The sequence below is a fragment of the Patella vulgata genome, chromosome 8, assembly GCF_932274485.2.
Source record: "Patella vulgata chromosome 8, xgPatVulg1.2, whole genome shotgun sequence".
Lineage (NCBI taxonomy): Eukaryota > Metazoa > Mollusca > Gastropoda > Patellidae > Patella > Patella vulgata.
The window spans coordinates 6647898-6671465 of NC_065886.2; the positions used below are offsets into that span (position 1 = coordinate 6647898).

Consider the following 23568-nt stretch of genomic DNA (forward strand, 5'->3'; position numbering starts at 1 on the left):
GGAGGGGGGGGGGGGGTCCTTTATAGCACGGTAGTAAGCAATTTTGAACGCTTGCGCTTGCGCTACGCTGGAAAAAATGGTGCCATGTCTAACAAATTCCGGCTTACTTTTCAGCTAGGTACCTAGGTGCCCTGAAAATTTCAAGGCGACCGGTGGTCGTAGAACTAGGAACAGGACATTCTGATAGAATATGAAGAGAACTTAAATCCCATTTTATACGACTCCAAGAAAATGATTTTTAACCCAAAAATGGGATTCTAGGCATAAAAATGTTGGTTTTTGGGTTGTTGTTTTTTACTGCACTTTATCGTCTCTTCTGTACGTGATAGGTATTAGTATTATACGCAATATCACAAAAAGTTAAATTTTCAAAACCACTGGAATGAATGAAATATGGTTTTATGGCACGTCAGCTCCAACCGGCTATATTGCGCCAAGAATATGGTGAATCTAACGAGACAAATTAAATCGATATCACCTATATCACCTAAATGAATTTATATATGTAAATAAAAACAAATATCACAGAAAATATATTAATTAAGAATAAATATAACAAATCTTTTACATATATAAATATTTAAAAAGATATACATGATTAAATATATACAATTAAAATTGATAATAAAAGTTTGTCTCTTTTAAAAATGTTAGCACTTTGTCATATAGCTCCGGTTGAGCAAATAGCTGACGTACTTGCAACGGTAGTATTTAGATCTAATGTACTTGAGATGTTTGCACTCAATCAAGATGTGTTTCACTGTCAAAGGAACATGACAGTGAACACATTCCGGTTGAGGCTCTCGCTTCAAAATGAAAATATGAGTTAAAAAGGTATGACCAATGCGAGAGCGACACAAAACAACTTCATCCCTCCTGTTGGTTCTATAGGAGTTGGACCAATCTCCTAGGAGAGGCTTAATGTGATGAAGTTTATTTGTGCCTGCAAGATCCCAAGACCGTTGCCAGCGGTCATAAATAAAATGATTTATACACGAATTAAAATCTTTATAAGGTATTAAAAAGGGTGATTGGGGAAGATCTAAAGCAGCTTTGGCAGCAAAATCTGCTTGATCATTCCCCCTTATATCAACGTGACTGGGGAGCCAGTAAAAGACGACGTCTTTGCTGTTAAACTCATAAGATAGTAGCAGACGATAAACATCTGCTACCAATGGGTGTTCAAGCTGTTTATTATTAATTGCTTGAAGCGAGGACAGAGAATCAGTAAAGATGATATGCTTTAAAGATGAAGAGGATTGTATGAACTCCAAGGCCTGAAGAATGGCCTGGAGCTCAGCTGTAAATATTGAAGCAGCAGGTGGAAGACAGACAGAAATGGTCTCAGATGGTGTCACGGTAGCCGAACCTACCCGGTCGCCATCTTTAGATCCATCTGTGTAAATAGGAGCATAATCACCATACTTAGACCTTAACTCTCTAAAGAGAGAGTCGAACACCGTCGAGCTAGTATCCCTCTTTTTATGCTGAGAAAGATCGAAATCAATCTTTGGGGGAGACATAGCCCACGGTGGAGTATTAAAGAAAGGGGTATCCGCAATACTGTCAAGGCTGATACCAGCCTCAGACAAAAGGGGTTGTATGCGAATACCGAATGATGGAAAATAATTAGTCTTCACAAGATACAAATGCTCATGAAGAGGTCTAAATATGGTGTTAAATGAAATGTGATTCGGTAGTGATGCAATTTTCGTAGCATACTGCAGGGCCATTTTATCACGTCTGTTGTGCAGTGAGGGCTCGTGCGCCTCGACGTCAAAACCACTGGAACCATGTCGGTGACAATAAGAACGGAAATGCCGAAAATCGACAGCTGAGGCATCGTTCCGGTATTTCCAAGATCTCAAAATTTTCTTAGAGGGTGCATACTACTCATATCTATCACCTTTTAAAAGCTGCGATCTCGAGAACAATAATAATTCGATAAAATATGGGCGATTTTAATAGAAAACGGCTGTTGTTGGTTGGGGTGGTTTTCGAGCAAACAAAATCACTGTTCCCGAAAACGCACCCACTATTTTTTAATAGGTTATAGCTAGGATCCCAATGCACATTCTATCAGCATTTCAATGTACTACGACCACAGGAATGATGCCTCTATAGTCTAAAAACACCGTTGTCGGTAAAAAAAACCAAACAAACCCGGCCTTCTTTACGGGTTGCGCTATGACGGCGGTCATCTTTGAAAATCGACCTAAATCAAAATAACTACATGGTAATATACCATTATTCTGCGAACGTCTTATGGTCTCGCCACCGTTACCGTTGGTCGTAGAAGCTTGAAAATCGGAGTGAATACGTATACTAGCATCTTAAAGTACATAATGCCTGCAGTCCTTTTTGATTCCGATCATAAGAAAAGGATTTATGGGCAGAGCTGTATGTGGTTAAACCCCATTTGATTTCATTGTTGTTAATGGATCTTTTTCATATTTGGCTTGAAGTATTGGTCATCGAACCCTGTCAATATTCCTAATCCACAGCCTTCTGTTGTTCCTGAGTTATCCCCTCTTTGCCGAAAACCGTATGAAAGCGATAAAGGCTATAGGTTTTAACAGATTTTTTTGTCCCCCGCCTTTCGAAGAAAGAGGACTATTAAAATGGGTTCGTCCGTCGGTCTGTCTGTCCGTTATACTTTTTGGGACACATTAACCCTCTTTATAATTAAGCTAGAATGTTCAAACTTGGTTTAGGTGTTTATTAGGTGAATGCCTTGATGTTGTTCGAAGATGAGAATTTTCTGCTTAGGGTAAGCAGAGATAGGCAATTTGATTTGTTAATTCTTTGGGACACGATAAAGTTCTAATTAAGTGAGAGTGATGAAACTTTGGGTATACTTTCATAACATCAATACCTTGACTAAGTTCGATAATGAGTATTTTCTGCTCAGGGTAAGCAGAACGATAAGCAATTTGATTGGTCGAGATTTTGGAACACAACAACTCTCATACTAATTGAGTTGGAATATTCACACTTGACGTAGCTGTCTATTAGGTGAATGCTTTGATGGAGTTGGAAGATGAGAATTTTCTGCTTACCGTAAGCAGAGATAAGCAATTTGATTGGATGATGCTTTGGGACACGATAACTTTAAATCTAATAAAGTGAGAGTGAGGACACTTAGTGTATAGCTTTATTACATCAATACCTTGACTAAGTTCGATAATGAAAATATTCTGCTGGGGGTAAGCAGAGCGATAAACAATTTGATTGGGCGAGACTTTGGGACACATTAACTCTCCTTATGGAGGTAGAATGTTCAAAATTGTTGTTGGCGTTCATTAGGTGAATGCCTTGGGGTTCGATGATTAACATTGTCTGTTAACGGTAAGCAGAGATAAGCAATCTGATTGTTTGATGCTTTGGGACACGATAACTTTGGTTATAATGAAGTGAGAGCGATGAAACTCAGAATATAGATTCATTATATCATTACCTTGACTAAGTTCAATGGTGGGAATTTTCTGCTTGCGCTAAGGAGCGATAAGCAATTTTATTGGTCAAGACTTTGGAACGTAACAAGTCTGCTTTCAATTGAGGTAGATTGGTTAAACTTGATGTAGATGTTCATTAGGTGAATGTCTTGACGTGAAGCTAAGCAGAACTAATCAATTTCATAGGTCAATGCTTTGGGACAAGATAAACTGATTCTATCTGGTAAAGAGGGATGAAACTTAGTGTGCAGTTTGATTGCTTGATACTTTTGAAAAAAATAAATGTGCGATTAATTAATATGTGTCATCTATTTATGTTTGGATTTCGGCGGGGGACATCAGAGAGGCTTGTTTATTTTTTCAATTTTCGATCCTTTTCAAATTTGTTCAACATCCAAGTTTTCCTTTCAGATCAGCTGCAGTTGAGACACAGATACTGTGTGGGCGTATTCAGTACTGAACAGAAGTAATTCCAATAGCGCTAAAATGACGCATCGAGACTTTAAGTGAATAAATGAAAATTACAGTAAGAATTGTTTATTTAGGTTATTGGTCAGTTTCTAGAATGGATTTAATTTTGTTATTTAAATGAATTTAGATTAATTTGGATATAGTTATTACATTGATGGCTATAACACGACTTATTCTTGATGTCTCAAAATGTATACATCTCTTGATGTCTTGGCTTTATACATCTGAAAATAGACAAATAAAGACAAGTAGGTAAATATATAGAAATATTTAGATACAGCAATGTGTTCTTGCAAATGCGTGTTTTAAATGACAAATAGAATCTATTCCAGTAGTTATTATCTACATACAAATATATACAAGTAGTCTATTATTTATTTACTAATCTATATCAGTGGTTACCTGTATAAACATATAATACAACAGTTCATACCTGTGTAGGTAATGCTCAGGTTAAAACCAAGGCATGTAAAGATGGAATCTGTTTCGAATCTCACGGTGGTGTTTTCACCAGTTGGTACTATGATAGGGTCTGGCGGTGTCCCACCACAATAACTATAATATAAAAAATAAACCACTTCAGTTATTTGTATCATTGACGTTGAAAAAAACTTTTGTTGTCGGCAAATAAAGTGCCCGAAATCACACTACGTTTTGGTTTGAATCAATTGTGCATTATGCGATTGTTTTCCGGCATCGAGCATTATTTTCATTTAAGATCAGATTCTGTTCGGGAAGACGGGAATTTTTCATTATTTTTCTTTTTGTCTTCTAGTCATCAAATTTAAGAGTTTGAAATCTCATGACTATTTGATCTGGAAGCAATCTGTATTATGTCACAATTTTAGGGCATCGATCATTATTTGTGTCATAGGGTTTTTGGGAATAAAATGTTTAGAAATTAACTAAACCAGTGAGAATTAAAAATAAAACACACTTATATGGATATACTACTTCTGAATTTATTAACATGCTACGTTTCGATACACATACAGATATCGTTTTCAAGCAAATAATGATAATCAACAATAAATGTGGTACAATATATAGGTAACAAGTGGAAACCATTTAACAGAATAATCAATACTATCAACAACGCATTATCAAGATCAAAGAAGTTATATGAATTAACATGATGAAAGAATAACACTAATAATACAAAAGGAAGAGATTAGAGGATAATTGACTACTAATAATACAAAAGGAAGAGATTAGAGGATAATTGACTACATGAAACCGTAACATCAAGACGCTAATTAACTATATGAAACCATAACTATAAGATGAGATGAAAGTCAGAGATAGAAACAATCATCACAAGTGAAACCTTAACTACAAGATGAAATAAAGGGGGGGGGGGTCATACACTTATGACCACAGACACTTCTCATCACTAACACACACTGATTAAGAATTAAATAAATCAACCCAAAGATTTGGGAGGAAATGTCCTGAGTCTCTGTTTAATTTTGGCTTATGTTTTTGAATTTCCAAAGCCTCGCGAAGAACTCTGCTTTTCCATGTTGATAGGTTTCTAGCTAGTATTTCTGTACTTTCCCATTTGATTTGGTGCTGTGGGTTTTGGTGGATATGTTCTGCTAGCGCTGATTTGTTTTGTTCTTGTTTTTTAACTGCTGTCTGATGCTCTTTAGTTCTGATTGAAATTGGACGGGATGTTTCGCCCACATAGGCCATATTACACTCACAATTTATTTTGTATATGACTCCCTTTGGGTCCTCTTTTGGTTTTAGTATTCTACCATCAGCTTTTAACATAGTTTTAAGTGTGGTTCCGCTACTGAACACTACCTCTGCACCGATTTGCTCTGTTAAAATTCTTTTTATTTGGTGGCTAGCTGGTCCTATAAATGGGATGGAGATAAAAAGCGGGCTAGTTCTTCTGATGGCAAGGGGTGGTTTGCAGGTATGAGTCAGTGTTTTCTTCATGGTGGCATTAACTGTATTAGCAGGGTAGTTATTGAATTCTGTAAGGACATGGTTGATATGCTGTAATTCATTATCGAGGAGGTCTTCATCACATATTAATTTTGCGCGTCTCGTTAAGGTACTAATGATTCCTGTTTTTACTTTGGTTGGGTGATTTGAACTATTATGTATGTATTGGTCAGTGTGGGTTGGCTTGCGGTAAACAGTGGTTTTTAGGTAATCTGCGGAGTTGTTTACTAATACATCAAGGAATGGTAATTGGTTGTCTTTTTCTAATTCTACTGTAAATTTCATTCGAGGGTGGATACTGTTGAGGTGTTCAAGAAGGTGTTGTGGATTCTGACCTAGTTCCAAAATGGCAAATACATCATCAACTTTTCTAATCCATGTTTTAGGTAGGATGGGTGAAGTCTTTAAGGCAGCTTCTTCGAAATGGGTCATATATACTTCTGTTATGAGAGGGCTTATGGGAGATCCCATGGGTAGTCCATGAACCTGTTCATAAATTTCTGATTGCCATGAGAAATATGAGGAATTGATACATTGCTCTGTAAGTTGAATGATACTGTCTATTTTGAGGTTTGTGGATAGTTCTTGGTAAATAGATTCTATTTTCTGCCTTAGCACTTGTATTGCTTCATCCCGTGGTATATTCGTAAACAAATCAACGACATCATAACTAACTAACTGACCATTCACATTATTTTGTTTAAGTCTATGACAGAATTCTGATGAATCTTTGATGTAGGAACTAGCACTAGTAGCAATTGGTGATAACAGTTTAGAAATATACTGTGCTGTATTATAGTACACTGATCCACGAGAACATGTTAACAGTCTAATTTTGATAGGGTCTTTGTGGATTTTAACTTGTACTCTAGCATAAGGTGGCGTTGGATGGGATATATTTAATTTCTCATAAAGTTGTTTATCTATTTCATTGTTGTCGCGAAGGGTTTTTAATGTAGATTTAAGTTGTCTGTCTAGTTTGGCCGTAGGGTCCTTTTTTAGTTGTTTGTAGGTTGAGCTGTCTGACAAGGTGTTGTTAACTAATTCATTCAGGTTACTGGTGTCTATTAGTACTGTGGCTTTACCTTTGTCAGCTGCTACTATCGATATGTCTTTATTTTCCTTTAATTCTTTGATTGCCCGGGTTTCCTCTTTGGTTAGGTTAGGTTTGGTTATAGCTGGTTTCTCTAGAATCTTTTTGATTTGGTGTCTGATGTAATTTATTTTACAATTTCAATCAGAACTAAAGAGCATCAGACAGCAGTTAAAAAACAAGAACAAAACAAATCAGCGCTAGCAGAACATATCCACCAAAACCCACAGCACCAAATCAAATGGGAAAGTACAGAAATACTAGCTAGAAACCTATCAACATGGAAAAGCAGAGTTCTTCGCGAGGCTTTGGAAATTCAAAAACATAAGCCAAAATTAAACAGAGACTCAGGACATTTCCTCCCAAATCTTTGGGTTGATTTATTTAATTCTTAATCAGTGTGTGTTAGTGATGAGAAGTGTCTGTGGTCATAAGTGTATGACCCCCCCCCCCCTTTATTTCATCTTGTAGTTAAGGTTTCACTTGTGATGATTGTTTCTATCTCTGACTTTCATCTCATCTTATAGTTATGGTTTCATATAGTTAATTAGCGTCTTGATGTTACGGTTTCATGTAGTCAATTATCCTCTAATCTCTTCCTTTTGTATTATTAGTAGTCAATTATCCTCTAATCTCTTCCTTTTGTATTATTAGTGTTATTCTTTCATCATGTTAATTCATATAACTTCTTTGATCTTGATAATGCGTTGTTGATAGTATTGATTATTCTGTTAAATGGTTTCCACTTGTTACCTATATATTGTACCACATTTATTGTTGATTATCATTATTTGCTTGAAAACGATATCTGTATGTGTATCGAAACGTAGCATGTTAATAAATTCAGAAGTAGTATATCCATATAAGTGTGTTTTATTTTTAGTGAAATCTATTTCTATATGTCTTATAAGGATCAGTGAGAATTAGTGTAATAAACAGTGTAGTCGCTCAGCTCAAAGCGCGACATGTTTCGGGCATCATCATTTATTTCATTAGAGAATTTTTTGATGCCATTTCCAGATGGATTATATTGGACCACTTTCAGGATGTCGTACTCACTTGCTAAAATTCATAAATTCCGTGGGGGAGATGCCCCCCCCCCAACCAACACACATATCCCCGGGCTAATTACCAGCTCCCAGGAACTTGAGCGGAAAGGTGTCGGCCACTTTATTTCTACCCATCTCCCAACAAACACGGAATTCGGATGGTCGTCGTTGGATTTCGGTTCTAAAGCTAGACAAATAACGCTATCACTAATTTCTTGTTGCTTTACTCACTGGCTGGTATTGCAGTCAGGCGCTTTTGCTTTGCTATTTGTTTTGGGGTTTACTTATTTACCCGGTGGATGTAACTAGAAAATGTGGGGTTCTTATTGATAAGATAGATGGGATTACCTTACTCCCTGAAGCGTTAGATAATCTTTAATACATGTTGTAGATAGTTCGCCCCGGCATGTACTAATCACCATCACCCTAAATAACTCAATGTTATATTGTCCGCCAAGAGTTAAGGTGATATTCTGTTCAGGTCGGCCAATTACAAGATAGCAAATGGCGAAGTTGTTTGGATATCCAAGTGGATAATTCGGTGATGTTATAACTGAAATTATAAACAAAAAGTGATGGTTATAGTTTTAATTACATTTATAACAACATGGTCACTGTATCATACACGCCACATAGTGTCACTACTTCTAAACAAAATTTACGTGCTTCTAAAACAGCCCAATGGGTTGACATTAAATATACTTACTTTCATCATTTACAATATAAATACATCGACATTCAAATCCACCATCAACACGAAAACATGTATCCCCGATCTCGGTACAAGGACTCGGGTCACATAAATCTTCTACAAAATAATAAATACACAGCTAAGTAAAAAGTAACTAACAAGTGGATAAGACACAAGTTTGACAACTTAGAACGCCATCTCCAATATATATATTTACATAAACAAATAATCATAATAGAACACATTATATTTGTAATCAAATCTTTTTTACATATCTGAGTACGAAGAAAAGAAAAGAAAGAAAAATAATAATAGCAATGTAAGTGTAGAAACTACATGTATGTGAAATATTTAATTTTATAATAATTTCAAATTACACTATCAAAACTATTTCTCTTTAATTGTGTTGCGAATCAAGACAGACCCTTACATTCCACGTGTACTTAGTGGATTATTCTTATAAGTGAACTCATATTCTCAGATAGAAGTTCCAGATATGTGGAGATTAATTATATCATTTAATTTACAGAAGTTTTATATAGTGTTTTGTCTGATTCGTGACTCAGATAACAAAGATGTGTGATCGTCCAACGAGCCTAGTAACTATCTTTAAACAAATAACTATAGGTAAATATATATCGCAAAAAATTCACACAAATGAGCATTATTTGATCTTGAAAAATGTCATTGAGAAAAGCGACCAGTATTTTTTATATACCTCTGAACATTAAAAAAAAATATGCACGTTAGCTTCGCAGTTCAGTAAATCATTACCAAACAACAAAATATATATCAACATATAATAGTACATGTATATATCATCAAATTGTATCAGCTATCATGACGTCTCTGTGAATTTTATATTTTGAACAAGATAATAAGAAATGGTTTGCGTTTTCAATATATCCACATGAACAAGCAGAATTATCAACTACATTTGCATGAAATAAATCGCCATTTAAGGCACTGCATTTATTACGCATCCTGCAGCGTAAAATGTTTAAATATAGATCACCACATGAAAAATAAGTTGGAACATTTGCGTTTTGAAAATATACCGCACATAGCTTATTTTTAAAAAGAGAAAATGTTGGTAATTGTCTCAATTGTAAATCCAAAGAGTTCCACAATTTAATAGTGAGCGGATTTTTTTTTTTTTTTTTTTTGGGATATGCAACCATCTGATAAGACTCTGAATCTGATATTGGGAGTTACGAAGATAATAATTGTTATTTTGTGATACCATATCTGGTACAAGGTCTGTAAAATATTGAGGTGTCTGCTCATTTACAATTTTATAGAATAATGACAATTTCCTAACAAGCCTCCGAGTTTCCCACCCCGACTCTTTATAAATGGATTCTAAACGAGCATAACTTGTTAAGCCCGTAACAATTCGACCTGCTTCGATTTGGAGCTTTTCTAAACGCTCGGAGTTGACTTTTCCATAATTGTCCCACACTTCAGATGAATATTCTAATATTGGCCTGATAAATGTTAAGTACATTTTTTCCAAGTATTCCCTCTTTAATTTATATTTTAGTTTTCTTAAAATGCTTAACTGTTTCGGGGCATTGCCAATCAATTTATCAATATGATTAGTTAATTTACAGTCGCTACTGAAGATAATTCCTAAATGTTTATTGACAGGTTTTAGTGTCAGATTGATTTTAACCAGCCACTTTTTTGACCACTCATTTAAATATATTAAATCTAAATTAATTATATTTTTTAAAGTGCTGTAATTAGTATCGTCTGCAAAACGTCTACCTAATCCTACTGTACCGTCGGTAATGTCATTGATAAATATAAGAACCAGCGGCTGCCAGGCAGGATACGCCCACATTTTGCAAGAGATGGATAGAGAACAAGCTAAAAACAAACGGGATTTTTTGTACAATCAGGGGCAATAATCCATAAAGTTATGGTCTGAAATGCGCAAATATCAAAAGGCACTGAGATCTTTGGGATATAAAGATATGTTTTAAGTTTCATCAGAATCGGATCAAAATTGTGACCTCTAGAGGGTCGACAACCATCGTATTGCATACTTTTACACAATTTGCATACAAATAGCGGCCATTTTGTTGGGCAGTTTCATTACGATTTTCCCGAAATTCGAATTCAGCCTTCATTATGGTGGAATGGTGAAATATTTAAACGGTTTTTAAAATCGGAAAAAAAATGGTGACCTCTAGAGAATCCGCGAGCTAAAATTGACATTTTTCGAACAATCAGGGGCCATAACCCAGGAAGGTTTCCGCGATTATCAAAAGGATCCAAGATCTTAGTGTGTAATGGTGATATATTCACACATTGTTTTTAATTAGATGAAAATTGTGACCTCTACAGGGACCACAAGCTAAAAACGTGATTTTTTGTTCAATCAAGGGCCATAATTCAGGAACTGACGGTCCGATATGCACGAATATCGAAAGGAACCGAGATCTTTGGGTTATAAACTTAATTTCCAAGTTTCATCAGAAATCAGAAGAAAATTGTGACCTCTAGAGGGTCCACAACCTTGATATACCATATTTTTTACGCTATTTGAGAACGAGGACGGCCATTTTGTCTGTCAGTTTTGGGCCATTTTTACGGAATTCGAACTCAGCCATCCTTAGTGTGTAACGGTGATATACTAAACCAGTTTTTTAAATTGGATACAAATTTTGACCTCTATACTATAGGGTCCACAAGATAAAAACGCGATTTTTCTTACAATCAGGGGGTATAATTCAGGAAGTTACGGTCCGATATGCGCGAATATCGAATGGAACCAAGATCTGTGGGTTACAAACCTATTCTTTAAGTGGCATTTAGCGATCAGGGAACAAATTAACAGAACACAGTTTTTATGGGATACAATCACTAGTTTATTCTAAAAGCACGACGTTTCGACAAGTATCCTCTTATCGTTATCAAGCACAAATGACAATTTAGTAAACTTGTGGACAATATATATGAAATTAATAAGAAACCATCTGTATGGATTAAGAATAACAGTAATAGAAATAATCAAGGTGTAAAGGATATTTAACAATAACAACAAACATAACAAGGTAATTAGCTACTAATAAGCACTGATACTGCATGATTAGAGGGTTATTAACAGGTTGGGAGAGTCTATAATATCGAAAATTTATTGATGGGGTGGGGCGGGGATTTTAGTACAACCAAAGATGGCTTAATAGTTAAATTATGTTGTTCATCTTAATTACATCATCATATGCCCTGGGGATGTAGAGCCCTAAGTCCCTATTGAGTTCAGGTGAATGTCTTCTGATATTTATAGCTTCTAGGATCTTCCTGGTTTTCTTGTTCTGTTGGTTGGCGGTTAGTACCTGGTCCGCCATCTTGGTTCATTAGAGCCTTTGTTCAAATTCGATAGAATAAGTTGGATAACTATTTTCCTTGGTGTTCTTCAATTTGTTTACATCAAACAGACAACCACCCAATTACCTATACAGAATCTATTTATAACTGGTATAAATTGACACTGTTATTTATGTCTAAAACTCATTTTCCTCAACATTTGCACGAGCCAGATTTATCAAGCCTTCATACCCAAGGGCGCATAACTCATCTATCCGATTTGTGACAACCTTGATCGTCTAGGAATAGCTGGCGTGGATACTGTCTGTTGGGACTCAGTAGTCTTGGACTTCACGTTATTTCTGTAATTATGGCTACCGAAATCAGGCGAAACATGTAGACAATTAAATAATAGTAATTTCTTTAGGCATTTTAACCTTTATTTATTATATTATGCAAATATTTATATATAGGTTTTTATACCGAAGAAGATTATATAGTGTACAGACATAGTACCAGCTTACCTTGACAAAAGGACCCTTCAAATCCAGGAGGACAGCTGCAACTCACGCCACCTTCTGATGGATAACACGTACCATCATTTAAACAGGGGTTGTTGAAATCACATAGGTTAACTAAAATTAAATTTAAAAAATGTAGACCTCACATATATTAGTAATAATGTATATTAGATACTGAGTGACCTAATTCCAATTGTTAATTATAGCATAATGTAATATGGATATGGGTCATTCCATGTCAAGGGGACCAAATTCTGAGAAAGCTGTAAAGTGACCTCCTCTGAAAATTTATAAAAAAAAACATATATGTTATAGTACACACAGTCTTATGTAAAACTATATGACTCTAGTATTAATATGGCCATTTGAATCGGATACCCTTTCGCAAGTTTTGAAACGACTGGTATATGGCTCGATTTTAGTGTTCTGATTTTATATACCCTAGATAGACAATATTCTTGAAATTAAGGGGTTTGTAAGAGAATGTTATATCGATTGTTTTTTGCACAAGTATCACATTTTGGCACTTAAGGTACCCCATACGCAGTTGATGGTACTTTTCCTGTAAACTGTGATTGTAAATTCTTAATCTACATAACATTTTCTTACAAACCCCATAATTTCAAGAACATAAACTGGCTAGAAGGAATAAAATCGGATCACAAAAATCGAGTCATATCAATATTAATACTAGAGTCATATAACTTTACAGTTTTACATAAGACTCTATGTACTATAACATATTTGTTTTCATAATTTTCTGAGGGGGTCACTTACAAGCACATGTCCAGGTAAAATGGAATGACCCATATTTCTTCGTGACCTAGAAATTATCAGTGGTGACTGTAAAAAGTAGGCTACTGGTGAGGATATGACATTACCAAGTAAGTATAGTGACATCCTACATTCTGATCCATGCCTTAAAATTATTCATATCAATTCTGTATAGCATGTTAGTGAACTTATCAAACAAACAAGAGAGAGAGAGAGAGAGAGAGAGAGAGAGAGAGAGAGATGGGGTTTAACGTCCACTCGACACAAACTAGGTCATTTCAGGACTAACATATGGTTTAATTTTATTTCAATCATTCGCTTGCGCGTAGGGGTCTTTAGCAGTGGGAGGAAACCGGAGGGCCCGGAGAAAACCCACGAGGTTGGACAGGCGACTCTATTCCTTGTCACGTACCACCGGGGAATCGGAACCCCGAAGGTTGACTCAATGACAGACCGTATGATACAGCACGCGCGTGCTAACCATTCGGCCATCCAACCCCCCTTAATCAAACAAAGTTATGTGATACATTGTTTGAGCAAGATAACATGGACCTATTATAACAATTATAATGTAACTAGTTAATTCAGGTGTAATGAGTTAACTCAGATGTAATGAGTTTATTCAGATATAACGAGTTAACTCAGATGTAATGAGTGGATTCTCATGTCAATCTAGTCTAGTGTCAACCAAGACTGCACCCTGAGTCCTTTTCTTTTCCTAAAATGAACTTGTCTGCTTGTTAATCAAAGCATGCTAAATTATTATGACAATAATGAATGTAAGTACCTTACCATCACAGTTTTCTCCTAAATATCCTGTAGGACAATTACAGCTGTAACCGTTATCAACTGGTGAACAAGTACCACCATTTTTACATGGGTCGGGTAGACACAGATTCACTAGAATTAAAGATAGGTAGCCAGGCAAGAAAACATACGCCCACAGCAACTAAATCGTCCAGGCAGTCAACAAGGGTTGTCGCATATTTTTACTTTTTTCGGTAATGAAACATTTATAATACACTAAAATCTGATTAAGAGCAACAATTCACGACGTACAATCAGAAAACTATTAGAATTTGTTTGGTTTTTATAAAGTTCTGCCCCATGCTAACGTTTTGTATGCAAAGCTTTTAATATCATGGATTTAACTGTTCAAGTCATAAAAATTCATTGAAAATCAATATACTTGTTCGTCTCAAGATCTTAAACTCTGTATATCAATCTGAAGTCAATCGGATGATAACTTTAGCCTTTAGAGCGTCACAAGATTTTGCAAAGTGATCAAGGGCCATAACTTTGGCAGTAATTATCGGAAATCGTTAAAAATCAATAGGAATCTTCGTCTCATGACCTCAAACACTGTGTATAAATTTATACTCAATCGGATATTAACTTTAGCCTCTAGAGCATCCACAAATGAACTTGTCTGCTTGTTAATCAAAGCATGCTAAATTATTATGACAATAATGAATGTAAGTACCTTACCATCACAGTTTTCTCCTAAATATCCTGTAGGACAATTACAGCTGTAACCGTTATCAACTGGTGAACAAGTACCACCATTTTTACATGGGTCGGGTAGACACAGATTCACTAGAATTAAAGATAGGTAGCCAGGCAAGAAAACATACGCCCACAGCAACTAAATCGTCCAGGCAGTCAACAAGGGTTGTCGCATATTTTTACTTTTTTCGGTAATGAAACATTTATAATACACTAAAATCTGATTAAGAGCAACAATTCACGACGTACAATCAGAAAACTATTAGAATTTGTTTGGTTTTTATAAAGTTCTGCCCCATGCTAACGTTTTGTATGCAAAGCTTTTAATATCATGGATTTAACTGTTCAAGTCATAAAAATTCATTGAAAATCAATATACTTGTTCGTCTCAAGATCTTAAACTCTGTATATCAATCTGAAGTCAATCGGATGATAACTTTAGCCTTTAGAGCGTCACAAGATTTTGCAAAGTGATCAAGGGCCATAACTTTGGCAGTAATTATCGGAAATCGTTAAAAATCAATAGGAATCTTCGTCTCATGACCTCAAACACTGTGTATAAATTTATACTCAATCGGATATTAACTTTAGCCTCTAGAGCATCCACAAATGAACTTGTCTGCTTGTTAATCAAAGCATGCTAAATTATTATGACAATAATGAATGTAAGTACCTTACCATCACAGTTTTCTCCTAAATATCCTGTAGGACAATTACAGCTGTAACCGTTATCAACTGGTGAACAAGTACCACCATTTTTACATGGGTCGGGTAGACACAGATTCACTAGAATTAAAGATAGGTTGCCAGGCAAGGAAACATACGCCCACAGCAACTAAATCGTCCAGGCAGTCAACAAGGGTTGTCGCATATTTTTACTTTTTTCGGTAATGAAACATTTATAATACACTAAAATCTGATTAAGAGCAACAATTCACGACGTACTTATCAGAAAACTATTAGAATTTGTTTGGGTTTTATAAAGTTCTGCCCCATGCTAACGTTTTGTATGCAAAGCTTTTAATATCATGGATTTAACTGTTCAAGTCATAAAAATTCATTGAAAATCAATATACTTGTTCGTCTCAAGATCTTAAACTCTGTATATCAATCTGAAGTCAATCGGATGATAACTTTAGCCTTTAGAGCGTCACAAGATTTTGCAAAGTGATCAAGGGCCATAACTTTGGCAGTAATTATCGGAAATCGTTAAAAATCAATAGGAATCTTCGTCTCATGACCTCAAACACTGTGTATAAATTTATACTCAATCGGATATTAACTTTAGCCTCTAGAGCATCCACAAATGAACTTGTCTGCTTGTTAATCAAAGCATGCTAAATTATTATGACAATAATGAATGTAAGTACCTTACCATCACAGTTTTCTCCTAAATATCCTGTAGGACAATTACAGCTGTAACCGTTATCAACTGGTGAACAAGTACCACCATTTTTACATGGGTCGGGTAGACACAGATTCACTAGAATTAAAGATAGGTTGCCAGGCAAGGAAACATACGCCCACAGCAACTAAATCGTCCAGGCAGTCAACAAGGGTTGTCGCATATTTTTACTTTTTTCGGTAATGAAACATTTATAATACACTAAAATCTGATTAAGAGCAACAATTCACGACGTACTTATCAGAAAACTATTAGAATTTGTTTGGTTTTTATAAAGTTCTGCCCCATGCTAACGTTTTGTATGCAAAGCTTTTAATATCATGGATTTAACTGTTCAAGTCATAAAAATTCATTGAAAATCAATATACTTGTTCGTCTCAAGATCTTAAACTCTGTATATTAATCTGAAGTCAATCGGATGATAACTTTAGCCTTTAGAGCGTCACAAGATTTTGCAAAGTGATCAAGGGCCATAACTTTGGCAGTAATTATCGGAAATCGTTAAAAATCAATAGGAATCTTCGTCTCATGACCTCAAACACTGTGTATAAATTTATACTCAATCGGATATTAACTTTAGCCTCTAGAGCATCCACAAATTTTTTTGAAGTGATCAAGAGCCATATACAGTAATTATCGGAAATCGCTGAAAATCAATAGGATTCTTCCTCTCATGACCGTAAACACTGTGTATAAATTGAAAGTCAATCGGATGTTAACTCTGGCCTCTAGAGCGGCAAAAAGATTTTTCATAGTGATCAAGGGCCATAACTCTGGCAGCAAATATTGGAAATCGCGGAAAATCCATAGGCTTCTTCGTCTCAAGACCTTAAACACTGTGTATAAATTTAAAGTCAATCAGATATTAACTTTAGCCTCTAGAGCGTCCACAGGCAATCGTGGACGCGGGACCGACGGACGGGGGCGACGACAATATACGACCACATTTCAATGTGGGCGTATAAAAAGGCACAAGTAATATAAACATGTTGGCCGGTTTCTCTATAAAGATTAATTCTCTAAATTTCTCAAGTTAATTTTTTGAGTAATAATATTCTTATTGCTTATCAATACTTTTCAACCAAATTCTTAAACCTGGTCATCAACAAGCACATGCCCTGATCGTCAACAACTGAACCTATTTAACACTCGGCGGCCTTGGTCAAATCGGCAGGTGGTCTTAATAATTGGCTTTAGATAACATGCGCAGTTCACAATCTAGTCCCGTGCGTTTACCTGTAGTGTTTATTGGGTTAGTTTCCGATTTTCTGTTCGACTTCCATTCATGGATAATCGAGACTATGTTTATTTTATCGTGCCGTCTTTAGTAATGATGATCGAGGCTAGGCCGACAATTCAATAGCTAAAGTTTCGGTTCAGAGTGGATCAATTTCACTGAAATTTTCAGTAAATTTCCTTTACATTATCTAGCTTTAAACTATTATAGTAAGAACTGCCAGCTATTTACCTAATACCCAAAATGTATCTTTAATCCAAATAGTGCATGTGTTATAATTACAATATTCCCCTTAATCACAACAGTGTCTTACAATTCTTACAATTACAATTAATTACACCATCATATTGCTTACAATTTCTAGTAATTACAACAGCATATGGCTTACAATTACAATATTTCTATTAATTACAACAGCATATGGCTTACAATTACAATATTTCTATCAATTACAACAGCATATGGCTTATAATTACAATATTTCTATTAATTACTAAAGCGTATGTCTTACAATTAAAATATTTCCATTAACTACTACAGCGTATGGCTTACGATTAAAAAATTAACATTAAATAAAACTTTTACATTAAACCTAATAATGTATGGATTACAATTACAATATGAACAGTAATCATAATAATGTATTAATTAAAAATACAATATTTGCCTTAATTACAACAGTGCACCAGTAACCCCAATTTCATTTCAATTCATTTCAGTACAACTCAATTCCACATCATCCTGGGCAGTTGCTACAATAGAAATGTCGACCAAGGTTTATGTTTATGTTACCACCCCCACCCCTTCACGTGGCAAAGTGGGTAAGACCCTAGCTCGCTAGCCTGGCGATCGGGTGTTCGATCCCTGCATTGGCCGAGAAAGTTCATCCAGATTTTCCGGCGTGGTTCTCCCTTGTCAGTGATGCAGGAAAGCTGTCTAGTCGTTCGGATGGGACGAAAAACCGAGGTCCCGTGTACACATTGGCGTGCACGTAAAAGATCCCTTGGCAGTTGGAATTCGATATAAGAGTAGGCCGTAGTGCCGCTGTCCGGGCAAAATTTCCCTCATAGCACACTGTATGGCGTATGCCCGTCTTCATTAGCCCAGGTTAGGAGCAGAACAGTAGGACGTTAAACTCCATTTCATTTCATTTCATTTCCAAAAGCGCATTCTTAAATCTGTGTCTAAATGGGTCGAATTGGCCAATATCCAAAATCGCCGCCAGTTTTTGCCAGAAAATGCAATTTTTTTTATCTAATTATTATAATGTGACCAAGTTTTGTATTAAAATATATCCTTTCGAGACAGCTGAATCCATTTCCATGCACATTTTGGTGATTAGTTATACAGCGGAGTAAATATTGGGGAATGATTCCAGATGGCGGGAAATTCGAATTTTACAAAATGATCACATTTTGGTGTCAAAATATACGTTTTTGAGGTAGCCGATACCAGTTTTGATAAAGGGTCAATCCCAATAGAAATTAGGGGACTAAGGATTCTCGAGTCTGCCTCAGATCTTATACGATTGCATTCATCAAGCATCAACTAAATTTCATTTAGATTCTCTGGCCTCACTCTCACCTCACAGTGGAAGCAGCGTAGCAGGCATGACGAAAGGGGCCACTCTCAGCTCTATATGGGTATAATACTATAGGGTTTATTTTAGTATTAAAAACGGTGTTCTGTTTAATATAGAAATTCTTCACCTAAATGATGTGTGACGAAAGCTAGGGTAGTGAAGTAGCTTGCATTATTTTACTACTATCTTAGACCAACTTACCGACAGTTATGTCAGTATCCATTGCTGGAAGTAGGGTACTATAGTCCAGTCATCTCGTGCACGGATTAGTACAAATAATTATTAGCGGTATTTTCTATCAACAAATTGAGCCATACAAATAATGTTCGGACCATCACGTGACAAATTGCAGATCTACAAATTAGATTATTTATTTGGAACATGATATTGTTCATAGTTATGGTTTACTATACTGGAGTTCTATAGTGAATAATAAAAGCTTCCCAAGCGAAAAAAAACCATAACAATGTCACGTGACAATATTACATATTACGAATAAAAGCGTTCTTTGATTACATGCTGTTTGGTTTGAATATTAAATAACACGGCAATCTGTATTTATGGGGAAAAGAGAATGAATGTCCCCAATTCCAAAAATAGATGACTGGAATATTTATTGAATGGAAAGTGAATATTTTATAAACAAAATTCTTCGGATTTGTAGTTTTCTAGCTTTGGTGTATTTGTGATTTGAATCCATGTAACGAGGACAGTAAACAATTCGATGACGGTAAACTTTTATAGGGTATAGGCCCTATTTATATTAACTTCTCGTCACATATCTGTATTATGATACTGCTTGTGAACTATACATATATCAGCCATCGCGTTTTCCATAACTTCATTTGGCATTTGCTAGGCAAAACTCGGTGTTTTATACATTTTACTATAAAATTGTAATAAATGTTTTACATCAATGAATAAAATAAAAAATAAAATCTACAAATTAAAACAGTACAATAACATTAGGATTTGACGCCCTACAAATCACTAAAAGTATAACAATTGTTTGTTGAATAAGCGTTACTAATACGTTTTTTTTTCCAATGGGGAAAACCTCCTGGACTATGTTCTTCTGTTGTATTTAAGTTATTATTTTTTAAAAATAAATTCAAAAGAACGCGTCTTTACAAATTTCAATATAACCACAAATAAGTGATTATACTGATGCACACTGTCATACACGATGCTAAGATGGGTATTAATGGTTTATATTTGAAAATCATATTATACAATAGAAAAATATTAAAATATATCTTTAAACAACGCCCTTCTCAATTACTGCTTCGGGGAATATCATTTGATAATTTAGATGATCAGCATTAAACACCTCTGTGCCGTTATGCTATCAATTGACCTTTCCGTCAGAAACCTGTAGCTCCTCCCACTTTTTATAATGACGTCACCTTAGAAAACATTGACGCGCCTTTGACATTTACAAGCATGGCGATGGCTGAACGACGTTCAATCTTGTCACGTCTTATGCCAATCTTTTGGACTTTCCCGCTAATTTCTTGGAATATTTTTGAAAGAAAAGTGTATTGTTAGTTTGAAGTAAAGAAGCAGGGCCCCAGGTACTACAATGAATGATATTTTTCTGACGCCATCCTGTTTTAGGCGATTGACGGATCTTGAAGCATCAATCATTATATGACACAAGCCACGATAAGATGTAGAACTTTAGATGAAAAGGCAGTTAAATTTAAATTATTTTTTTCCAATTCTTTGGGGGTCAAAAACTTGTATTAATAATTCATCTTTCAAATTTTGTAATGAAAAAGAGAACTTATCGTTCTGTTTTTATGCAAATACATATTTTGCGGACCATGCGACCTTGTAATCGACGTCACATGTCCAATTAATATTTGCCCCAAATTTGCTAATAAATACCGGCCCAGTTGATTTGCAGTGTGATAATATCAAAATCTACATTTTTGAATGTAAAGATATGTCTTTGTGCCCTGTTACCCCAAGATATTGGCAAGGATCTTTCCTGGACATCTGGTTTCAAAACAGTGTGAAATTTCCCAACTGATAACTCTTCTACACTCTTTCTTGGGCATGATTTCATTGTTATTCTTAGCCGATATGTTACAATATTTGATCAATGATTATTTTTTTATTAAATTTTACTGCTCTGTACTGTTTTGTCAATATTATACAAAATATTTGTAACGGAAGTGACTCCCTACTATGTAACGGACGTGACCTTTTGTAACGGACGTTACTGTTGACCCAATTAAAAGTGCTAGGTGTATCTGAGTACAATGTCGGTGTTTAACGCTCTTTTCCATTCTTAGTTTAAGGACATTTAAAAAGAAGGCAATTTATGTAATTTAATAAAGACTCGTAATTTTCTTTAGGTTATCTTAGCTTCTTTGTGTAACGTTAGTGATGTTTGACATTATGAATTTCGTCCACCATCACATCCGTTACACGTCAAACCGAAGGTCAAACTGTTATCAATCAAATTTGCGTGATTCTTTTATTTATTTCGATTACCAGAATGTGAGGAACGGCTCTTGATTTTGAGCGCAAAACAGACGGCTTTGGCATCTCCTCAGTTTTTGTCAAATTCTTGTAATAATATAACGGACGTGATTTGGGCATAACGGACGTGATTGTGACATTACGGACATGACGACAACAAAAGTTTGAGGACGGAATTTCCGTATCGTGTCCCCCATTCTTAATTACCCGCAAAATCGTGAGGTATACGAACAGTGTGTAGAACAAGGGAGCTAATAACTGCGGAGGAGCCATGGATTTAAAACGGGACGGGAAATATCGATCATCATAAACGCAAATAACGGGCGTGATTCTTTGACGGAATAGTTTCTTCTCAAACGTCTCTAGATCAACATAAATACTTACATCATATCACTCAAGTATGCCTCTTCATTTGTAACATAAACATACATATATAGATACAGGTGGTGAGCCACTCTTTCAATGCAATAAAAAACGTCCGTTACACGTGCCATTATTTAAACAATGGTTGCATATATCACAAGGATTTACTAAAATTAAATTAAAGAAATGTAGACCTCACGGTTCATTCCCACGAAGGCGCAGTTATTGACCGTAACGGATTAAAAGAGGTCATATTCGACGTGTTCGTGGGAATCCAGCTTTCATGGATTAAAATGAATTAAAAATGTAATAATGGAGTTATAGATTGTTATGATAAGAATTTACAATTTCATAATCCCCAATGTGACTAATTAACTAACATTTTAACATGTTTGGCATATGACGTTAATAAATATAAACAAATTTAATTTCCCCAAATAAGACACCCTGTCTTAATTCCTCTTCTTCGTGTCTACTTTTTAATTCCTGGAGTTGGCTTTAGATTTGGGCATATTTATATCTCTTCCTTGGTGGTTTCTGTTCCCCGACATACTGTACGATTCTAATTTAATTAATATTTTGCTCTTGTAAAATGAGATCATATCAAAAACATTTCGGATGAACTTTAACAACTAGCTTCTTGATCCTTGAATGCCATTCTTCCAGGGTGTTGTTGATTTTGTGTTCCCCTGTGTGGTAGTGGTTCCACTGATGAGGAGCATGTTCATCCTCCCCCTTTGGTTGTTTACGTAGTCGGCCAATTCAGTTATTTTTGGATCTGATTGAGAGTGGGCGAATATGTGAACAATACTTGAATGATCTGATGATTTTCATCATTAGTTGCCAATTGGTGAGTAAAATTCAGAGTGAACACTACTTGGATGATGTTATGATATTCATCATTAGTTGCCAAATGGTGAATAAAATTCAGAGTGAACATAAATTCATTAAATCTCTAACACCGTTAATTGGGTCCTAATAACAACATGCCTTTCTTCAAACGAAAGCCGATAAGTCCATATCCGTGCCTTCGTGGGAAGTCCATATCTGCGCCTTCGTGGGAAGGATTAATTTTGGTCACGCTCTGTAACGGCGCCGTAGTGGTAATACACTGACCTCACACACGTTAGTAATCATGTATGTGAGACAGTGAGTTATCATAATTCCAAATGTTAAGTATGGCATAATGTAATATGGATATTTCTTAACGGGTTAGAAATTATCAGAGATTTAAGTAAAATAATGAATGCAACAAGTACTGGTGATGATATGATACCCATTGAGATTTATAAATTCGCGGCATGATATCTAATTCAATTTCCTGAATCCTGATCTTTTTGCGTTAAAGAAGGGGCAGCTCAAGCTGAGTCCAGTAAAGTAACAGTGAATGTGAACCGGACCGCCTCGTCTTGTGTAAATATGTACTAGTAACTGTAATTATATATGAGTTTTATCGATTTCATGTGCGCCTCTGTGGGAATTAATCGATACATTGTTAGAGCATTATCACATGGCCACATGAAAACAATGTTTTATTCAGATGTAATAGATAAATTCTTATGTTAATCTGGTGTCGAACAAGGCTGCATCTTAATTTAAAGATTTAATTCAGATGTAATGGGCGAATTCTTACGTTAATCTGGCGTCAAATAAGGCTGCA

General features: G+C 35.5%; 1 protein-coding gene across 3 annotated transcripts in view; it reads right to left on the reverse strand.

Moving 5' to 3' along the window:
* Positions 1-640: 640 nt before the first annotated feature.
* LOC130010402 (uncharacterized) overlaps positions 641-23568 on the reverse strand; it is a 39957-nt gene continuing 17029 nt past the window's right edge. The window contains exons 3-11 of one of the 3 annotated variants that reach the window (XR_008788988.1): positions 16207-16314; positions 15510-15617; positions 14814-14921; positions 14118-14225; positions 12555-12665; positions 8731-8832; positions 8373-8577; positions 4360-4481; positions 3977-4150 (exon numbers count right to left, since the gene is read on the reverse strand). Coding sequence is in view for 1 of the 3 variants with exons in the window: in XM_056102747.1 (XP_055958722.1) it covers positions 651-1733 (1083 nt within the window). In the remaining 2 variants the exon portion in view is untranslated. Of the gene's footprint in view, positions 4151-4359; positions 4482-8372; positions 8578-8730; positions 8833-12554; positions 12666-14117; positions 14226-14813; positions 15618-16206; positions 16315-23568 lie in introns of all 3 variants that reach the window. The other 2 variants (XM_056102747.1, XR_008788989.1) reach the window with 2 other exon arrangements.